Consider the following 14,118-nt stretch of genomic DNA (forward strand, 5'->3'; position numbering starts at 1 on the left):
TATATTAAGCACTTTATTTATTTTTGTTTAAAGGCCCCCCAGTTTGTTGACATCCACCTGGCTGAGGAAGACTCTTCTGATGAAGAGTATCACCCAGAGGATGACGAGGAAGATGAGACCGCTGAAGATGTACGTCCTGATCATATGCATGTTATACATGTACAATGTCATATATGTATAATATTACGTATGCTACGTTAACATGTTATCAGGCTTATGTTAACATGCTATCAGGCCTATGTTACCATGTTATCAGCCCTACGTTAACATGTAATCAGGCCTATGTTAACATGTTATCAGGCTTATGTTAACATGCTATCAGGCCTATGTTAACATGTTATCAGCCCTACGTTAACATGCTATCAGGCCTATGTAACATAGGCCTGATAGCATGTTAACGTAGGGCTGATAACATGTTAACATTATGTTAACATGTTATCAGCCCTACGTTAACATGCTATCAGGCCTATGTTAACATGTTATCAGCCCTACGTTAACATGTTATCAGCCCTACGTTAACATGCTATCAGGCCTATGTTAACATGCTATCAGGCCTATGTTAACATGATATCAGACCGATGTTAACATGTTATCAGCCCTACGTTAACATGTTATCAGGCCTATGTTAACATGCTATCAGGCCTATGTTAACGTGTGTAACGCTGGTGCTGCCCCACTCTGGTGTTGACTGGGTAAAGCCCTGTGTATGGATGCATTTCTATGTCTTTATATCTCTATACACCTACATCTCTCTATAGCTATATCTATCTCTATCTGTTCTGTGTTCAGACGTTCCAGGAGAGTGACATGGAGAGCACCGCCTCGTCTCCCAGAGGAACCAGAATACATGAGGTACTGAGTACTAAAGGACACACTAACTCACTGTTACTCACTGTAGAATACATGAGGTACTGAGTACTGAAGTACACACTAACTCACTGTTACTCACTGTAGCGTCTCCCTAACCTTAACTCACTGTTACTCACTGTAGCGTCTCCTTAACCTTAACTCACTGTTACTCACTATACAGCGTCACCCTAACACTAACTCACTATATAGCACTCACCCTAACCCTAACTCACTATAGCACTCACCCTAACCCTAACTCACTATAGCACTCACCCTAACCCTAACTCACTATAGCACTCACCCTAACCCTAACTCACTATAGCACTCACCCTAACCCTAACTCACTATAGCACTCACCCTAACCCTAACTCACTATAGCACTCACCCTAACCCTAACTCACTATAGCACTCACCCTAACCCTAACTCACTATAGCACTCACCCTAACCCTAACTCACTATAGCACTCACCCTAACCCTAACTCACTATAGCACTCACCCTAACCCTAACTCACTATATAGCACTCACCCTAACCCTAACTCACTATAGCACTCACCCTAACCCTAACTCACTATAGCACTCACCCTAACCCTAACTCACTATAGCACTCACCCTAACCCTAACTCACTATAGCACTCACCCTAACCCTAACTCACTATAGCACTCACCCTAACCCTAACTCACTATAGCACTCACCCTAACCCTAACTCACTATAGCACTCACCCTAACCCTAACTCACTATAGCACTCACCCTAACTCAGAATATAGCGCTCATCCTTACCATAACTCACTATTACTCACTACATAGCGCTCACCCTAACCCTAACTCAGTAGCACTACTTGCACTAACCAACCCTAACTCAGTAGCTACATGCGCTAACTAACCCTGAACTGTGTTTCCCAGACCGCTCGGTCCAAACGCCGGAGGGCGGAGTCTATCTCCATGGGACCGCCCCCTCCTCCCCAAGCTCCTCCCACCAACCCTGTGACTGACAGCTCCTTCTTGGAAAAACTACACGCTGTGGAGGAAGAGCTGTCCTGCATGGAACCCTACCAGGTAGGCCTACTATCTAACCCTACCAGGTAGGCCTACTATCTAACCCTACCAGGTAGGCATACTATCTAACCCTACCAGGTAGGCATACTATCTAACCCTACCAGGTAGGCCTACTATCTAACCCTACCAGGTAGGCCTACTGTCTAACCCGACCAGGTAGGCCTACTCTCTAACCCTACCAGGCAGGCATACTCACTAACCCTACCAGGTAGGCCTACTCTCTAACCCTACCAGGTAGGCCTACTCTCTAACCCTACCAGGTAGGCCTACTCTCTAACCCTACCAGGTAGGTCTACTCACTAACCCTACCAGGTAGGCCTACTCACTAACCCTACCAGGTAGGCCTACTCACTAACCCTACCGGTTAGGCCTACTCTCTAACCCTACCAGGTAGCCCTACTAACCAACCATACTAGGTAGGCCTACTCACTAACCCTACCAGGTACGTCTAAATACCCTACCAGGCTACTAGATCTCTCTCTCTCTCTCAGCTGCTAGAGGACAACCTGATGGCCTACCGCACACGCTCAAAGCGTCCTCTGAGGAACGTCCCCCTGGGTCGCCTGGAGGCGGAGCTTCGGGCCCCTGACATCACGCCTGACATGTACGACCTAGGCCCCGCCCCCGAGGACAGGGAGTGGACTCATTGGCTGAGAGGCCTGATGAGCTCAGATGTAGAAAACGAAGGTAAGTGTGTGTAGAAGTGTACTAATACAAGTGTACTAATAAAGGTGTACTAGTACAGGTTGGCTACTAAAGGTTTACTAATACAAGTGTACTAATAAAGGTGTACTAGTACAGGTTGGCTACTAAAGGTTTACTAATACAAGTGTACTAATAAAGGTGTACTAGTACAGGTTGGCTACTAAAGGTTTGATAATACAAGTGTACTAATAAAGGTGTACTAGTACAGGTTGGCTACTAAAGGTTTACTAATACAAGTGTACTAATAAAGGTGTACTAGTACAGGTTGGCTACTAAAGGTTTGATAATACAAGTGTACTAATAAAGGTGTACTAGTACAGGTTGGCTACTAAAGGTTTACTAATACAAGTGTACTAATAAAGGTGTACTAGTACAGGTTGGCTACTAAAGGTTTGATAATACAAGTGTACTATTACAGATGTACTAATACAGGTGTCTTTCTCTCTCGCTCTCACGCTCGCTCTCTCTCTCTCTCTCTCTCTCTCTCTCTCTCTCTCTCTCTCTCTCTCCTCTCTCTCTCTCTCTCTCTCTCTCTCTCTCTCTCTCTCTCTCTCTCTCTCTCTCTCTCTCTCTCTCTCTCTCTCTCTCTCTCTCTCTCTCTCTCTCTCTCTCAGAGGAGTGTGATGATGAGGATGACCCAGAGTATAACTTCTTGGCTGATAACCATGAACCGGACCAGGAGGATTACCGTGACGACCGCGCCGTCCGCATCACCAGTACGTCTCTCTCACACACACACACACACACACACACACACACACACACACACACAAACAAGAAAGTGTTGATTGTGTCTCTAGAGAAGGAGGTGACGGGGCTGATGGGTAATGTGTCTGTGTGTACATAATGTGCGTGTGTGTTACATAGTGTGTGTTGATTGTGTCTCCAGAGAAGGAGGTGACGGGGCTGATGGAGGAGCTGTTTGAGACGGTGCGTTCCAGCCTTATACTATAATGTGTGTGTGTGTGAGTGTGTGTTACATAATGTGTGTGTATATAATGTGTATGTGTGTGTGTTTTTATATTATGTACACATACATATGTATGTGTGTGTGTGTATGGATGCGTGTGTGTATACATGTATGTTTGTACCCTTAGAAAGGTTACAGCCTCACCTTTAAGTCGATCAGGACCATTGATAACCAATGTCTGTGCGTTAGTTAAAGGAGGACAGTGTGTGTGTATATTGTGTGTGTCTGTGTGTTAGTTAAAGGAGGACAGTGTGTGTGTATATTGTGTGTGTTTGTGTGTTAGTTAATGGAGGACTGTGTATATAATGTGTGTGTGTGTGTGTCTTAGGTAGACTTATGCGTCTGTATAATTTGTGTGTTAGTTAAAAGAGGACCTCGTCAGTCAGGACTGTGATGATGAAGGCCACGAGGAAGAGGATGAGCCCCAAGAACACTCACCCATGTAAGACACACACACGCACACGCACACGCGCACACATACACAAGTACTGTTGCACACACACACACACACACACACACACACACACACACACACACACACACACACACTTATGATCCCCTCTGTCGCCGACCCGCTCTAGGTCGGTGGTGTCCCAGGATCGGCCAATCAGAGAGCTGCGTACGGTCCGCCAGCAACTGGAGCTGTTGAGGAGCCGCAAACACACACACAACACACGCAACACACACAAGACACACTCACACCACCCGCACACCCCAGAACCCTTCACCCCAACACTGGACGCCCCGCAGAAAACACGACTACGACATCAGCTGCAGCAGGTAACACAATGTGTACACTAATGTATATATTAAACCTAACCCTAATGTATATACTAACCCTAATGTATATACTAACCCTAATGTATATAATAACGTTAATCCATTAACCTAACCTAATGTATATACTAACCCTAATGTATATAATAACGTTAATCCATACACCTAACCCTAATGTATATACTAACCCTAATGTATATAATAACGTTAATCCATACTCCTAACCTAATGTATATACTAACCCTAATGTATATAATAACGTTAATCCATACTCCTAACCTAATGTATATACTAACCCTAATGTATATAATAACGTTAATCCATACACCTAACCCTAATGTATATACTAACCCTAATGTATATACTAACCCTAATGTATATAATAACGTTAATCCATACTCCTAACCTAATGTATATACTAACCCTAATGTATATAATAACGTTAATCCATACTCCTAACCTAATGTATATACTAACCCTAATGTATTTAATAACGTTAATCCATACTCCTAACCTAATGTATATACTACTTACCCTAACGTATTTAATAACGTTAATCCATACTCCTAACCTAATGTATATACTTACCCTAATGTATTTAATAACGTTTATCCATACACCTAACCTAATGTATATACTAACCCTAATGTATATAATAACGTTAATCCATTAACCTAACCTAATGTATATACTAACCCTAATGTATATAATAACGTTAATCCATTAACCTAACCTAATGTATATACTTACCCTAATTTATTTAATAACCTTGAGCGATAGACTAAACCTAATGTATATAATGACCCTAATGTATATAACACCGTTAATCGATACACCAAACCTATTGTATATGCTAACCGTAATGTATGTAATAACCCTAACGTATACACTAAGCCTGATGTCTTCTATTCTTGTCAGCATGTCCAGCTGCTGCTTCAGGTCAATCTGTTGACGAGCTACGTCCCAGAGCTCCACAGCGAGGCGGATGTTACCAAGCACTTCCTGGTAACACACTCTCACTTCCTGGTAACACACTGTCATCACCAAGCACCTACTGGTAACACACTGTCACCTCCTGGTAACACACTCTCACTTCCTGGTAACACACTCTCACTTCCTGGTAACACACTGTCATCACCAAGCACCTACTGGTAACACACTGTCATCACCAAGCACCTACTGGTAACACACTGTCACCTCCTGGTAACACACTCTCACTTCCTGGTAACACACTGTCATCACCAAGCACCTACTGGTAACACACTGTCATCACCAAGCACCTACTGGTAACACACTGTCACCTCCTGGTAACACACTCTCACTTCCTGGTAACACACTCTCACTTCCTGGTAACACACTGTCATCACCAAGCACCTACTGGTAACACACTCTCACCTCCTGGTAACACACTGTCACCTCCTGGTAACACACTGTCACCTCCTGGTAACACACTGTCACCTCCTGGTAACACACTGTCATTTCCTGGTAACACAATGTCATCACCAGGCACTTCCTGGTAACAGGTTTAAACCGGCTGTCGGAACGCAAATCTATGCAGTAGATTTCGGCATATCCAAAAGTAATCATGGAAACTCTCTCTCCCTCTCCCTCTCCCTCTCCCTCTCCCTCTCCCTCTCTCTCTCTCTCTCTCTCCCTCTCCCTCTCCCTCTCCCTCTCTGTCCCTCCCTCTCCCTCTCTCTCTCTCTCTCTCTCTCTCTCTCTCTCCCTCTCCCTCTCTGTCCCTCTCTCTCTCTCTCTCTCTCTCTCTCTCTCTCTCTCTCTCTCTCTCTCTCTCTCTCTCTCTCTCTCTCTCTCTCTCTCTCTGTGTCTCTCTCCCTCTCTGTCTCTCTCTCTCTCTGTCTCTCTCCCTCTCTGTCTCTCTCTCTGTCTGTCTCTCTCTCTCTCTCTCTCTCTCTCTCTCTCTCTCTCTCTCTCTCTCTCTCTCTCTATGTCTCTGTCTCTGTCTCTGTCTCTGTCTCTCTCTCTCTCTCTCTCTCCGTCTCTCCGTCTCCCCCCCAGGTGGAGCTGGAGGTGCTGGCTCTTAGGGGGGAGGCGCTGCGGGGGAGGGGGGGGAGTTACTTCAGGGCCTCCAGCCTCGGGGAGGCCCTGCTGCTCCTGGAGGAGGTGCAGCGCTCTCCTCTGGTGTATCAGCCCCCGACACGCCCCCCCGATGCCCACGGACGCAGTAAGAGCCTGACCTCTGACCTCTAGCCCTGACCTCTAACCTTGACCTCTAGCCCTGACCTCTAACCCCCACCCCTGACCTCTAAACCCCACCCCTGACCCCCACCCTGACCTCTGACCCTGACCCCCACTCTGACCTCTGCCCCTGACCCTGACCCCCACCCTGACCTCTGACCCTGACCCCTAGCCCCCACCCTGACCTCTAACCCCCACCCTGACCTCTGACCCTGACCCCTAGCCCCCACCCTGACCCCCACCCTGACCCTGACCCCCACCCTGACCCTGACCCCCACCCCTGACCCCCACCCTGACCTCTGACCCTGCCCTCTCTCTCAGTGCGCTGCTACCCGGTCCTGCCCGCCCGGCTGGCCTGGCTGTTCGCCACGCGCTCCGTCTTCCTCTACCCTGAGCTGCTGCCCACGGCCAGCCTGGCCCCGGCCCTCTACCGCCCCCGCAAGGCCGGGGTCTTCACTGCTGCTGAGGACTGGTGCGATCGACTCACTACCCCAGCACAGACTCATTACCACAACATGGACTCATTACCACAACATGGACTCATTAACACAACATGGACTCATTACCACAACATGGACTCACTGTCACAGCACAGACTCACTACCACAAGATAGACTCACTACCACAAGATAGACTCACTACCACAACATGGACTCATTATCACAACATGGACTCACTACCACAAGATGGACTCATTATCACAACATGGACTCATTATCACAACATGGACTCATTACCACAAGATGGACTCATTACCACAACATGGACTCATTACCACAACATGGACTCATTATCACAAGATGGACTCATTATCACAACATGGACTCATTACCACAACATGGACTCATTATCACAACATGGACTCATTATCACAACATGGACTCATTATCACAACATGGACTCATTATCACAACATGGACTCATCACAACATGGACTCATTATCACAACATGGACTCATTAACACAACATGGACTCACTACCACAAGATGGACTCATTATCACAACATGGACTCATTATCACAACATGGACTCATTACCACAAGATGGACTCATTACCACAACATGGACTCATTAACACAACATGGACTCATTATCACAACATGGACTCACTATCACAACATGGACTCATTACCACAAGATGGACTCATTACCACAACATGGACTCATTAACACAACATGGACTCATTATCACAACATGGACTCACTATCACAACATGGACTCATTACCACAAGATGGACTCATTACCACAACATGGACTCATTAACACAACATGGACTCATTACCACAACATGGACTCAATACCGCAACATGGACTCATTATCACAACATGGACTCATTAACACAACATGGACTCATTACCACAAGATGGACTCATCACAACATGGACTCATTATCTCAACATGGACTCATTATCACATTCATTATCTCTACATGGACCCATTATCACAACATGGACTCATTATCCCATTATGTGTGTGTGTGCAGTCTTGTGGTGCTGGGTCTGAGGACCATGGAGGGGACTGCGCAGCCGGTTCAGCTGGTGTCTCACTTCCTGGTGCGTAGGAGCTGCGCTCAGATACGACAGAGGATCCTACAGTGCTGTCGGGCCGGGGTCCCCAACAACATCATCAAGGTGAACACACGCGCACTGTCAACCACTGGACACGGTTCTACTGCTGGACCCCTAGGGTCTAGAGCTGGACCCCTAGGTTCTAGAGCTGGACCCCTAGGGTCTAGAACTGGACCCCTAGGGTCTAGAGCTGCACCCCTAGGTTCTAGAGCTGGACCCCTAGGGTCTAGAGCTGGACCCCTAGGTTCTAAAGCTGGACCCCTAGGTTCTAGAGCTGGACCCCTAGGTTCTAGAGCTGGACCCCTAGGTTCTAGAGCTCGTATAAAGATATCAAACCTCACCATTACGTATCAAACCTCACCAATAAGATCTAGATAACGTATCTTCATGGTGAGGTTTGATATCTTAATGGTGAGGTTTGATATCTTCATGGTGAGGTTTGATATCTTAATGTGAGGTTTGATATCTTCATGGTGAGGTTTGATATCTTCATGGTGAGGTTTGATATCTTCATGGTGAGTTTTGATATCTTAATGTGAGGTTTGATATCTTCATGGTGAGGTTTGATATCTTCATGGTGAGGTTTGATATCTATCTTCATGGTGAGGTTTGATATCTTCATGGTGAGGTTTGATATCTTCATGGTGAGGTTTGATATCTTCATGGTGAGGTTTGATATCTTCATGGTGAGGTTTGATATCTTCATGGTGAGGTTTGATATCTTCATGGTGAGGTTTGATATCTTCATGGTGAGGTTTGATATCTATCTTCATGGTGAGGTTTGATACGAGTTTGGCCCCAATCCGCCCCCTTTGTTTCCGTGCTTGTGTCCAGATGTACCGGTCCCAGCGGGCCGTGGGTTCGATGCCGGCCGCCTGCAGCCGCAGGGTGGAGCCAGCCGGACAGCGCCCCCCGGTGGAGAGGGACCAGAGACTGCTGCCTGCCTGGCTCTCAGTGGGTCCACAACATCATTTATGATGCTGAAATACCGCTACTAAGGAGTGTGTGTGTGTGTGTGTGTGTGTGTGTGTGTGTGTGTGTGTGTGTGTGTGTGTGTGTGTGTGTGTGTGTGTGTGTGTGTGTGTGTGTGTGTGTGTGTGTGTGTGTGTGTGTGTGTGTGTGTGTGGAGAGGTACCGTACATTTACCAACTGTTCAAGAAATTGCGTTTTCTACCTATTATTCCATCGAGAAATCTGATGGAGACCTGAATGGGATTCTGTTTCTGTTTCAGAGGAGTCTGCCAATCATCTACTCCTCGCTCCAGACCGTAGCGCCTAGCTCCTCCCCCCTCCAGGCCGTAGTGCCTAGCTCCTCCTCCTCGCTCCAGACCGTAGTGCCTAGCTCCTCCCCCCTCCAGACCGTCGCACCTAGCTCCTCCCCCCTCCAGACCGTAGCGCCTAGCTCCTCCCCCCTCCAGACCGTAGCGCCTAGCCCCTCCCCCCTCCAGACCGTAGCACCTAGCTCCTCCCCCCTCCAGACCGTCACACCTAGCTCCTCCCCCCTCCAGACCGTAGCACCTAGCTCCTCCCCCCTCCAGACCGTCACACCTAGCTCCTCCCCCCTCCAGACCGTAGCACCTAGCTCCTCCCCCCTCCAGACCGTAGCACCTAGCTCCTCCCCCCTCCAGACCGTAGCACCTAGCTCCTCCCCCCTCCAGACCGTAGCACCTAGCTCCTCCCCCCTCCAGACCGTAGCACCTAGCTCCTCCCCCCTCCAGACCGTCGCACCTAGCTCCTCCCCCCTCCAGACCGTAGCACCTAGCTCCTCCCCCCTCCAGACCGTAGCACCTAGCTCCTCCCCCCTCCAGACCGTAGTGCCTAGCTCCTCCCCCCTCCAGACCGTAGTGCCTAGCTCCTCCTCCCTCCAGACCATAGCACCTAGCTCCTCCCCCCTCCAGACCATAATACCCACTGGTGTCCGGCGGTCGCGGCGTTGCCATAGAGTCCTGCTCAGCAGGAGGTTCAGCGTCCCGGCAGGACAGACGTACCCCCCCCTGCTGCCCCTCAACCTGGCCTTCCAACGCATGGGCTTCGTCCTGGTGCAGGCCACCGGCCCCGCCCCCACCCCTGGCCCTGGCCCCGCCCCCACCCCTGGCCCTGGCCCCGCCCCCACCCCTGACCCTCTTAGTCCTGCTGTTCTTAGCCCTGCTACTCCTAGCCCTACTGGTAGCCCTACTGGTAGCCCTGCTGGTAGCCCTACTGGTAGCCCTACTGGTAGCCCCGCTGCTCTTAGCCCTACTGGTAGCCCTGCTGCTCTTAGCCCTACTGGTAGCCCTACTGGTAGCCCTACTGGTAGCCCTACTGGTAGCCCCGCTGCTCTTAGCCCTACTGGTAGCCCTGCTGCTCTTAGCCCTACTGGTAGCCCTACTGGTAGCCCTACTGGTAGCCCTGAAGAGAGGAGGAGGAGCCTGAGGTGGAGGACTGGGTCCAGGGTTAAGAACCATCTCCCAGAACCAGGGGAGGGGGAGACAGACACTGGGCAGGAGGGGGGGGGAGGAGCAGGAGGAGGAGGAGATGAAGGAGATGAAGGAGGAGGAGGAGGAGGAGGAGATGAAGGAGGAGGAGGAGGAGGAGGAGATGAAGGAGGAGGAGGAGGAGGAGGAGGAGGACAATGCAGGAGTCCCTCCTCCTCTGTCTGGGCCGACAACGTCCGCCTCGGCCCGTCTGGAGACAAACTGGTTCTGTGGACACGGTGAGGCGTGTGTGTGTGTGTGTGTGTGTGTGACGTGTGTGTGTGTGTGTGTGTGTGTGTGTAGGGGGCAGTCAGTAAATAAAGGCGCATTCATCCTTTCGTAGTGTCACAATGCGATCTTTATTGCGTTACCGTAACAGCAGAATAATTAAACTCACCTTAAACAGAAAACTCGCTTCCACCTGTGCTCAGGTGCATCTACATATAGAGTTACCACCCCCTGACATCATCATTGCATCATCATCATCATCATCATCATCATCATCACCATCATTTCACTTCAACATGATCAATAGTATTTCATTATAAGTTACTCAGATGAATATGATAGCTATGACATAGGTAAAGCACAAATCAGTGTAATGGCTTCAACAGTGTGTGTGTGTGTGTGTGTGTGTGTGTGTGTGTGTGTGTGTGTGTGTGTGTGTGTGTGTGTGTGTGTGTGTGTGTGTGTGTGTGTGTGTGTGTGTGTGTGTGTGTGTGTGTTAATAACCCTGACCCCCCCTACAGGGAGTTGGACCGTTCCATCCTGATGAGCTGTCAGAGGATGGGAGCCAATCAGAACACGTTCTGCCTCCTCGCCGCCCGCCTGGGGAACAAAACGTCCAATCAGGTGAGAGACCGGAACGACACACAGAACAAGTGTCCAATCAAGTAAAACTGATTATAAACTAGTTACAGTTTATAATCTATGGATTGGCCAATGAACTATAGATTATAAACTAGTAGATTATAATCTGGTAGTGTTAATAGTTTGTTTTCGTAACATGTAAAGCAGTTGGACCGTGTTTTCCCCTCTCTCCTCATCTCCTATCCTACTATCCTTTCTCCTCCTCTCCTCTCCTTGTCTCCTTTCCTCTCTCCAGGTCTGTGATCGTTTCCACCAGTTGATGAAACTCTTCCAGTCCGCGAAACAGAAATCCTGCTCCCCGGCCCATCGGCCAATCAGATGCCAGGAAGCACCCCATCGGCCAATCAGAGACCAGGAAGCAGCCCCTGACTGAAAACTGGCCAATCACGCTCAAGCTTTTTGCTCGACCTAAGACTCATCGACGGACGTCCGATTCCTGGATGTACCACTATAGCCTACTGGTTATACTGGGAGCTGCCCTTACCACTATAGTCTACTGGTACAACTGGGAGCCAACCAGCACCGCTATAGTCTACTGGTTATACTGGGAGCTGCCCAGTCCTACTATAGTTTACTGGTTATACTGGTAGCTGCACTGCTATAGTCTACTGGTTATACTGGGAGCTGCACTACTATACTACTCAAAGCCACCCTCCATTTATACTCCTCCAGCAGGACGTGTGTCACTTCCTGCCCTATGTCACTTCCTGTTGGGCCATCAACCAATGACTGACCAGAATGAGTTGAGTTGTTTCTTTGGAATGGTTTTGGAATAAACATGAGATTGAATGTGTGTGTGACGTCAGTCTCTTCCAGAATTTGTGTTAATCTCAGTGTGGTACACTTTAAATTTTGCCATTTTCATTAGCCTTTATAATTAGCTTATATAGTTATAGGAATGCATAATGAGGAATAAAGCCGTTGAGCTCATCTATTAAACCTGTATTACCCTTTATAATTATCTTATATATTTATAGGAACAGTTTATAGGAACAAACAAATAATAAATTATCTAGCTGTTGATAGCTATGTAGATATAAGGATGTATATTATCTACAAAGGTAAGAAGTGGATAATAAAAAGGCGAACGCCAATAGGTTGAGTTAGTTTGATTGACAGATCACCTGACCAATAGTTTGCTTACATCGCATCAGCCGGCTCCACCAATAGGAGGCTCCCGTTGCGGTGGTAGTGTTTACGTCCCGCCCGCACGGCTGACAGCAGGGAGCGTCTTGTCTTTGTTGTGATTCATGAATGAATGAACTTCGCCGCGTTTGCTTTGACCATGAGAGGAAGCGTGCCGCTCGCCCTGCTCTGCGCCCTCGCGCTGACACTGGGCGACAGGCGCGACGTGCTCGAGCTCGGAGACGAGGAGTTCGAGTACCTGGCGGCGGAGCACGAGACCCTGCTGGTGATGTTCCACGCGCCATGGTAACCGGCTCGAGCTTCTCGCACCGTCTATTGTGTATCTCTACCGTTTGATAGAACCTGCACTATCATGTATCTGTGATGTAACTAACACGATTCATCTAACTACAAGAAACACTATCATGTATCTGTGATGTAACTAACACTATTCATCTTAATACAACTAACACCATTATGTATCTATCATGTAACTAACACTATTTTCTATCTATTTAATATGACCATGATATACCATTTAATAGAATTAGCACTATCATGTATCTATCATGTTCCTAACACTATTCATCTCACAATAACTAACACTATTATGTATCTATTACTGTGTGTAACTAACACTATTGATATAACTACACATAACACATATGTATCTGTCATGTATCATGTATGTACTTTTCTCTAGAGCTAGGAATCTGTACCTCACCATAGCTAGGCATCTGTACCCCTCTCTGTATCTATAGCTAGGAGTCTGTACCTCTATAGCTAGGAGTCTGTACCTCTATAGCTAGGAGTCTGTACCCCTAGAGCTAGGAGTCTGTACCTCTATAGCTAGGAGTCTGTACCCCTAGAGCTAGGAGTCTGTACCTCTATAGCTAGGCGTCTGTACCCAGAGCTATGGAGTCTGTACCTCTATAGCTAGGAGTCTGTATTTAGAGCTAGGAGTCTGTACCTCTAGAGCTAGGAGTCTGTACCCCTCTATAGCTAGGAATCTGTACCCCTAGAGCTAGGAGTCTGTACCTCTATAGCTAGGCGTCTGTACCCAGAGCTATGGAGTCTGTACCCCTAGAGCTAGGAGTCTGTACCTCTAGGCGTCTGTACCTTTCTATATAGAGGTGAGTCTGTACCTTTCTCTAGAGCCATGTTAAGAGTCTGTACCTGTTTCTAGAGCCATGTTAAGAGTCTGTACCTGTTTCTAGAGCCATGTTAAGAGTCTGTACCTCTCGCTCCTCAGGTGTGGTCACTGTAAGAAGTTGGCTCCAGACTTTGCCAAGGCAGCTTCCCGGCTGAAGGGGTCCGTCCAGCTGGCGAAGGTCCATCACCTATTATACATTACACATGTTATTATGCTATCCCAGACACATGTTATTATGCTAACCCAGACACATGTTATTATGCTAACCCAGACACATGTTATTATGCTAACCCAGACACATGTTATCGTGCTAACCCAGACACATGTTATTGTGCTAACCCAGACACATGTTATTATGCTAACCCAGACACATGTTATTATGCTAACC

The 14,118-nt window shown here is 47.9% G+C and overlaps 2 protein-coding genes and 1 long non-coding RNA gene across 3 annotated transcripts in view; all 3 read left to right on the forward strand.

Annotated features, from left to right (window-relative positions):
• Positions 1-10,287, forward strand: part of LOC130376166 (GON-4-like protein) — a 44,186-nt gene extending 33,899 nt beyond the window's left edge. The window contains exons 15-28 of the mRNA XM_056583385.1: positions 1,754-1,906; positions 2,398-2,593; positions 3,226-3,327; positions 3,501-3,541; positions 3,944-4,023; positions 4,163-4,361; positions 5,277-5,363; positions 6,378-6,543; positions 6,879-7,029; positions 8,045-8,192; positions 8,964-9,083; positions 9,362-9,460; positions 9,968-10,168; positions 10,273-10,287. Coding sequence (XP_056439360.1) covers positions 1,754-1,906; positions 2,398-2,593; positions 3,226-3,327; positions 3,501-3,541; positions 3,944-4,023; positions 4,163-4,361; positions 5,277-5,363; positions 6,378-6,543; positions 6,879-7,029; positions 8,045-8,192; positions 8,964-9,083; positions 9,362-9,460; positions 9,968-10,168; positions 10,273-10,287 — 1,758 coding nt within the window. The remainder of the gene's footprint in view (positions 1-1,753; positions 1,907-2,397; positions 2,594-3,225; positions 3,328-3,500; positions 3,542-3,943; positions 4,024-4,162; positions 4,362-5,276; positions 5,364-6,377; positions 6,544-6,878; positions 7,030-8,044; positions 8,193-8,963; positions 9,084-9,361; positions 9,461-9,967; positions 10,169-10,272) is intronic.
• A 435-nt stretch (positions 10,288-10,722) lies between these two features.
• Positions 10,723-12,418, forward strand: LOC130375669 (uncharacterized). The gene is made up of 3 exons (XR_008893901.1): positions 10,723-10,821; positions 11,332-11,434; positions 11,688-12,418. It is a non-coding gene; the product is annotated as an uncharacterized LOC130375669 (long non-coding RNA).
• A 228-nt stretch (positions 12,419-12,646) lies between these two features.
• The window catches only part of LOC130375600 (protein disulfide-isomerase A3-like), a 12,308-nt gene continuing 10,836 nt past the window's right edge, over positions 12,647-14,118 (forward strand). The window contains exons 1-2 of the mRNA XM_056582622.1: positions 12,647-12,883; positions 13,830-13,908. Of these exons, the coding sequence (XP_056438597.1) occupies positions 12,711-12,883; positions 13,830-13,908 (252 nt within the window). The 5' untranslated portion in view covers positions 12,647-12,710. The remainder of the gene's footprint in view (positions 12,884-13,829; positions 13,909-14,118) is intronic.

The sequence above is a fragment of the Gadus chalcogrammus genome, chromosome 22 (assembly GCF_026213295.1).
Source record: "Gadus chalcogrammus isolate NIFS_2021 chromosome 22, NIFS_Gcha_1.0, whole genome shotgun sequence".
In the NCBI taxonomy this organism is placed as follows: domain Eukaryota; kingdom Metazoa; phylum Chordata; class Actinopteri; order Gadiformes; family Gadidae; genus Gadus; species Gadus chalcogrammus.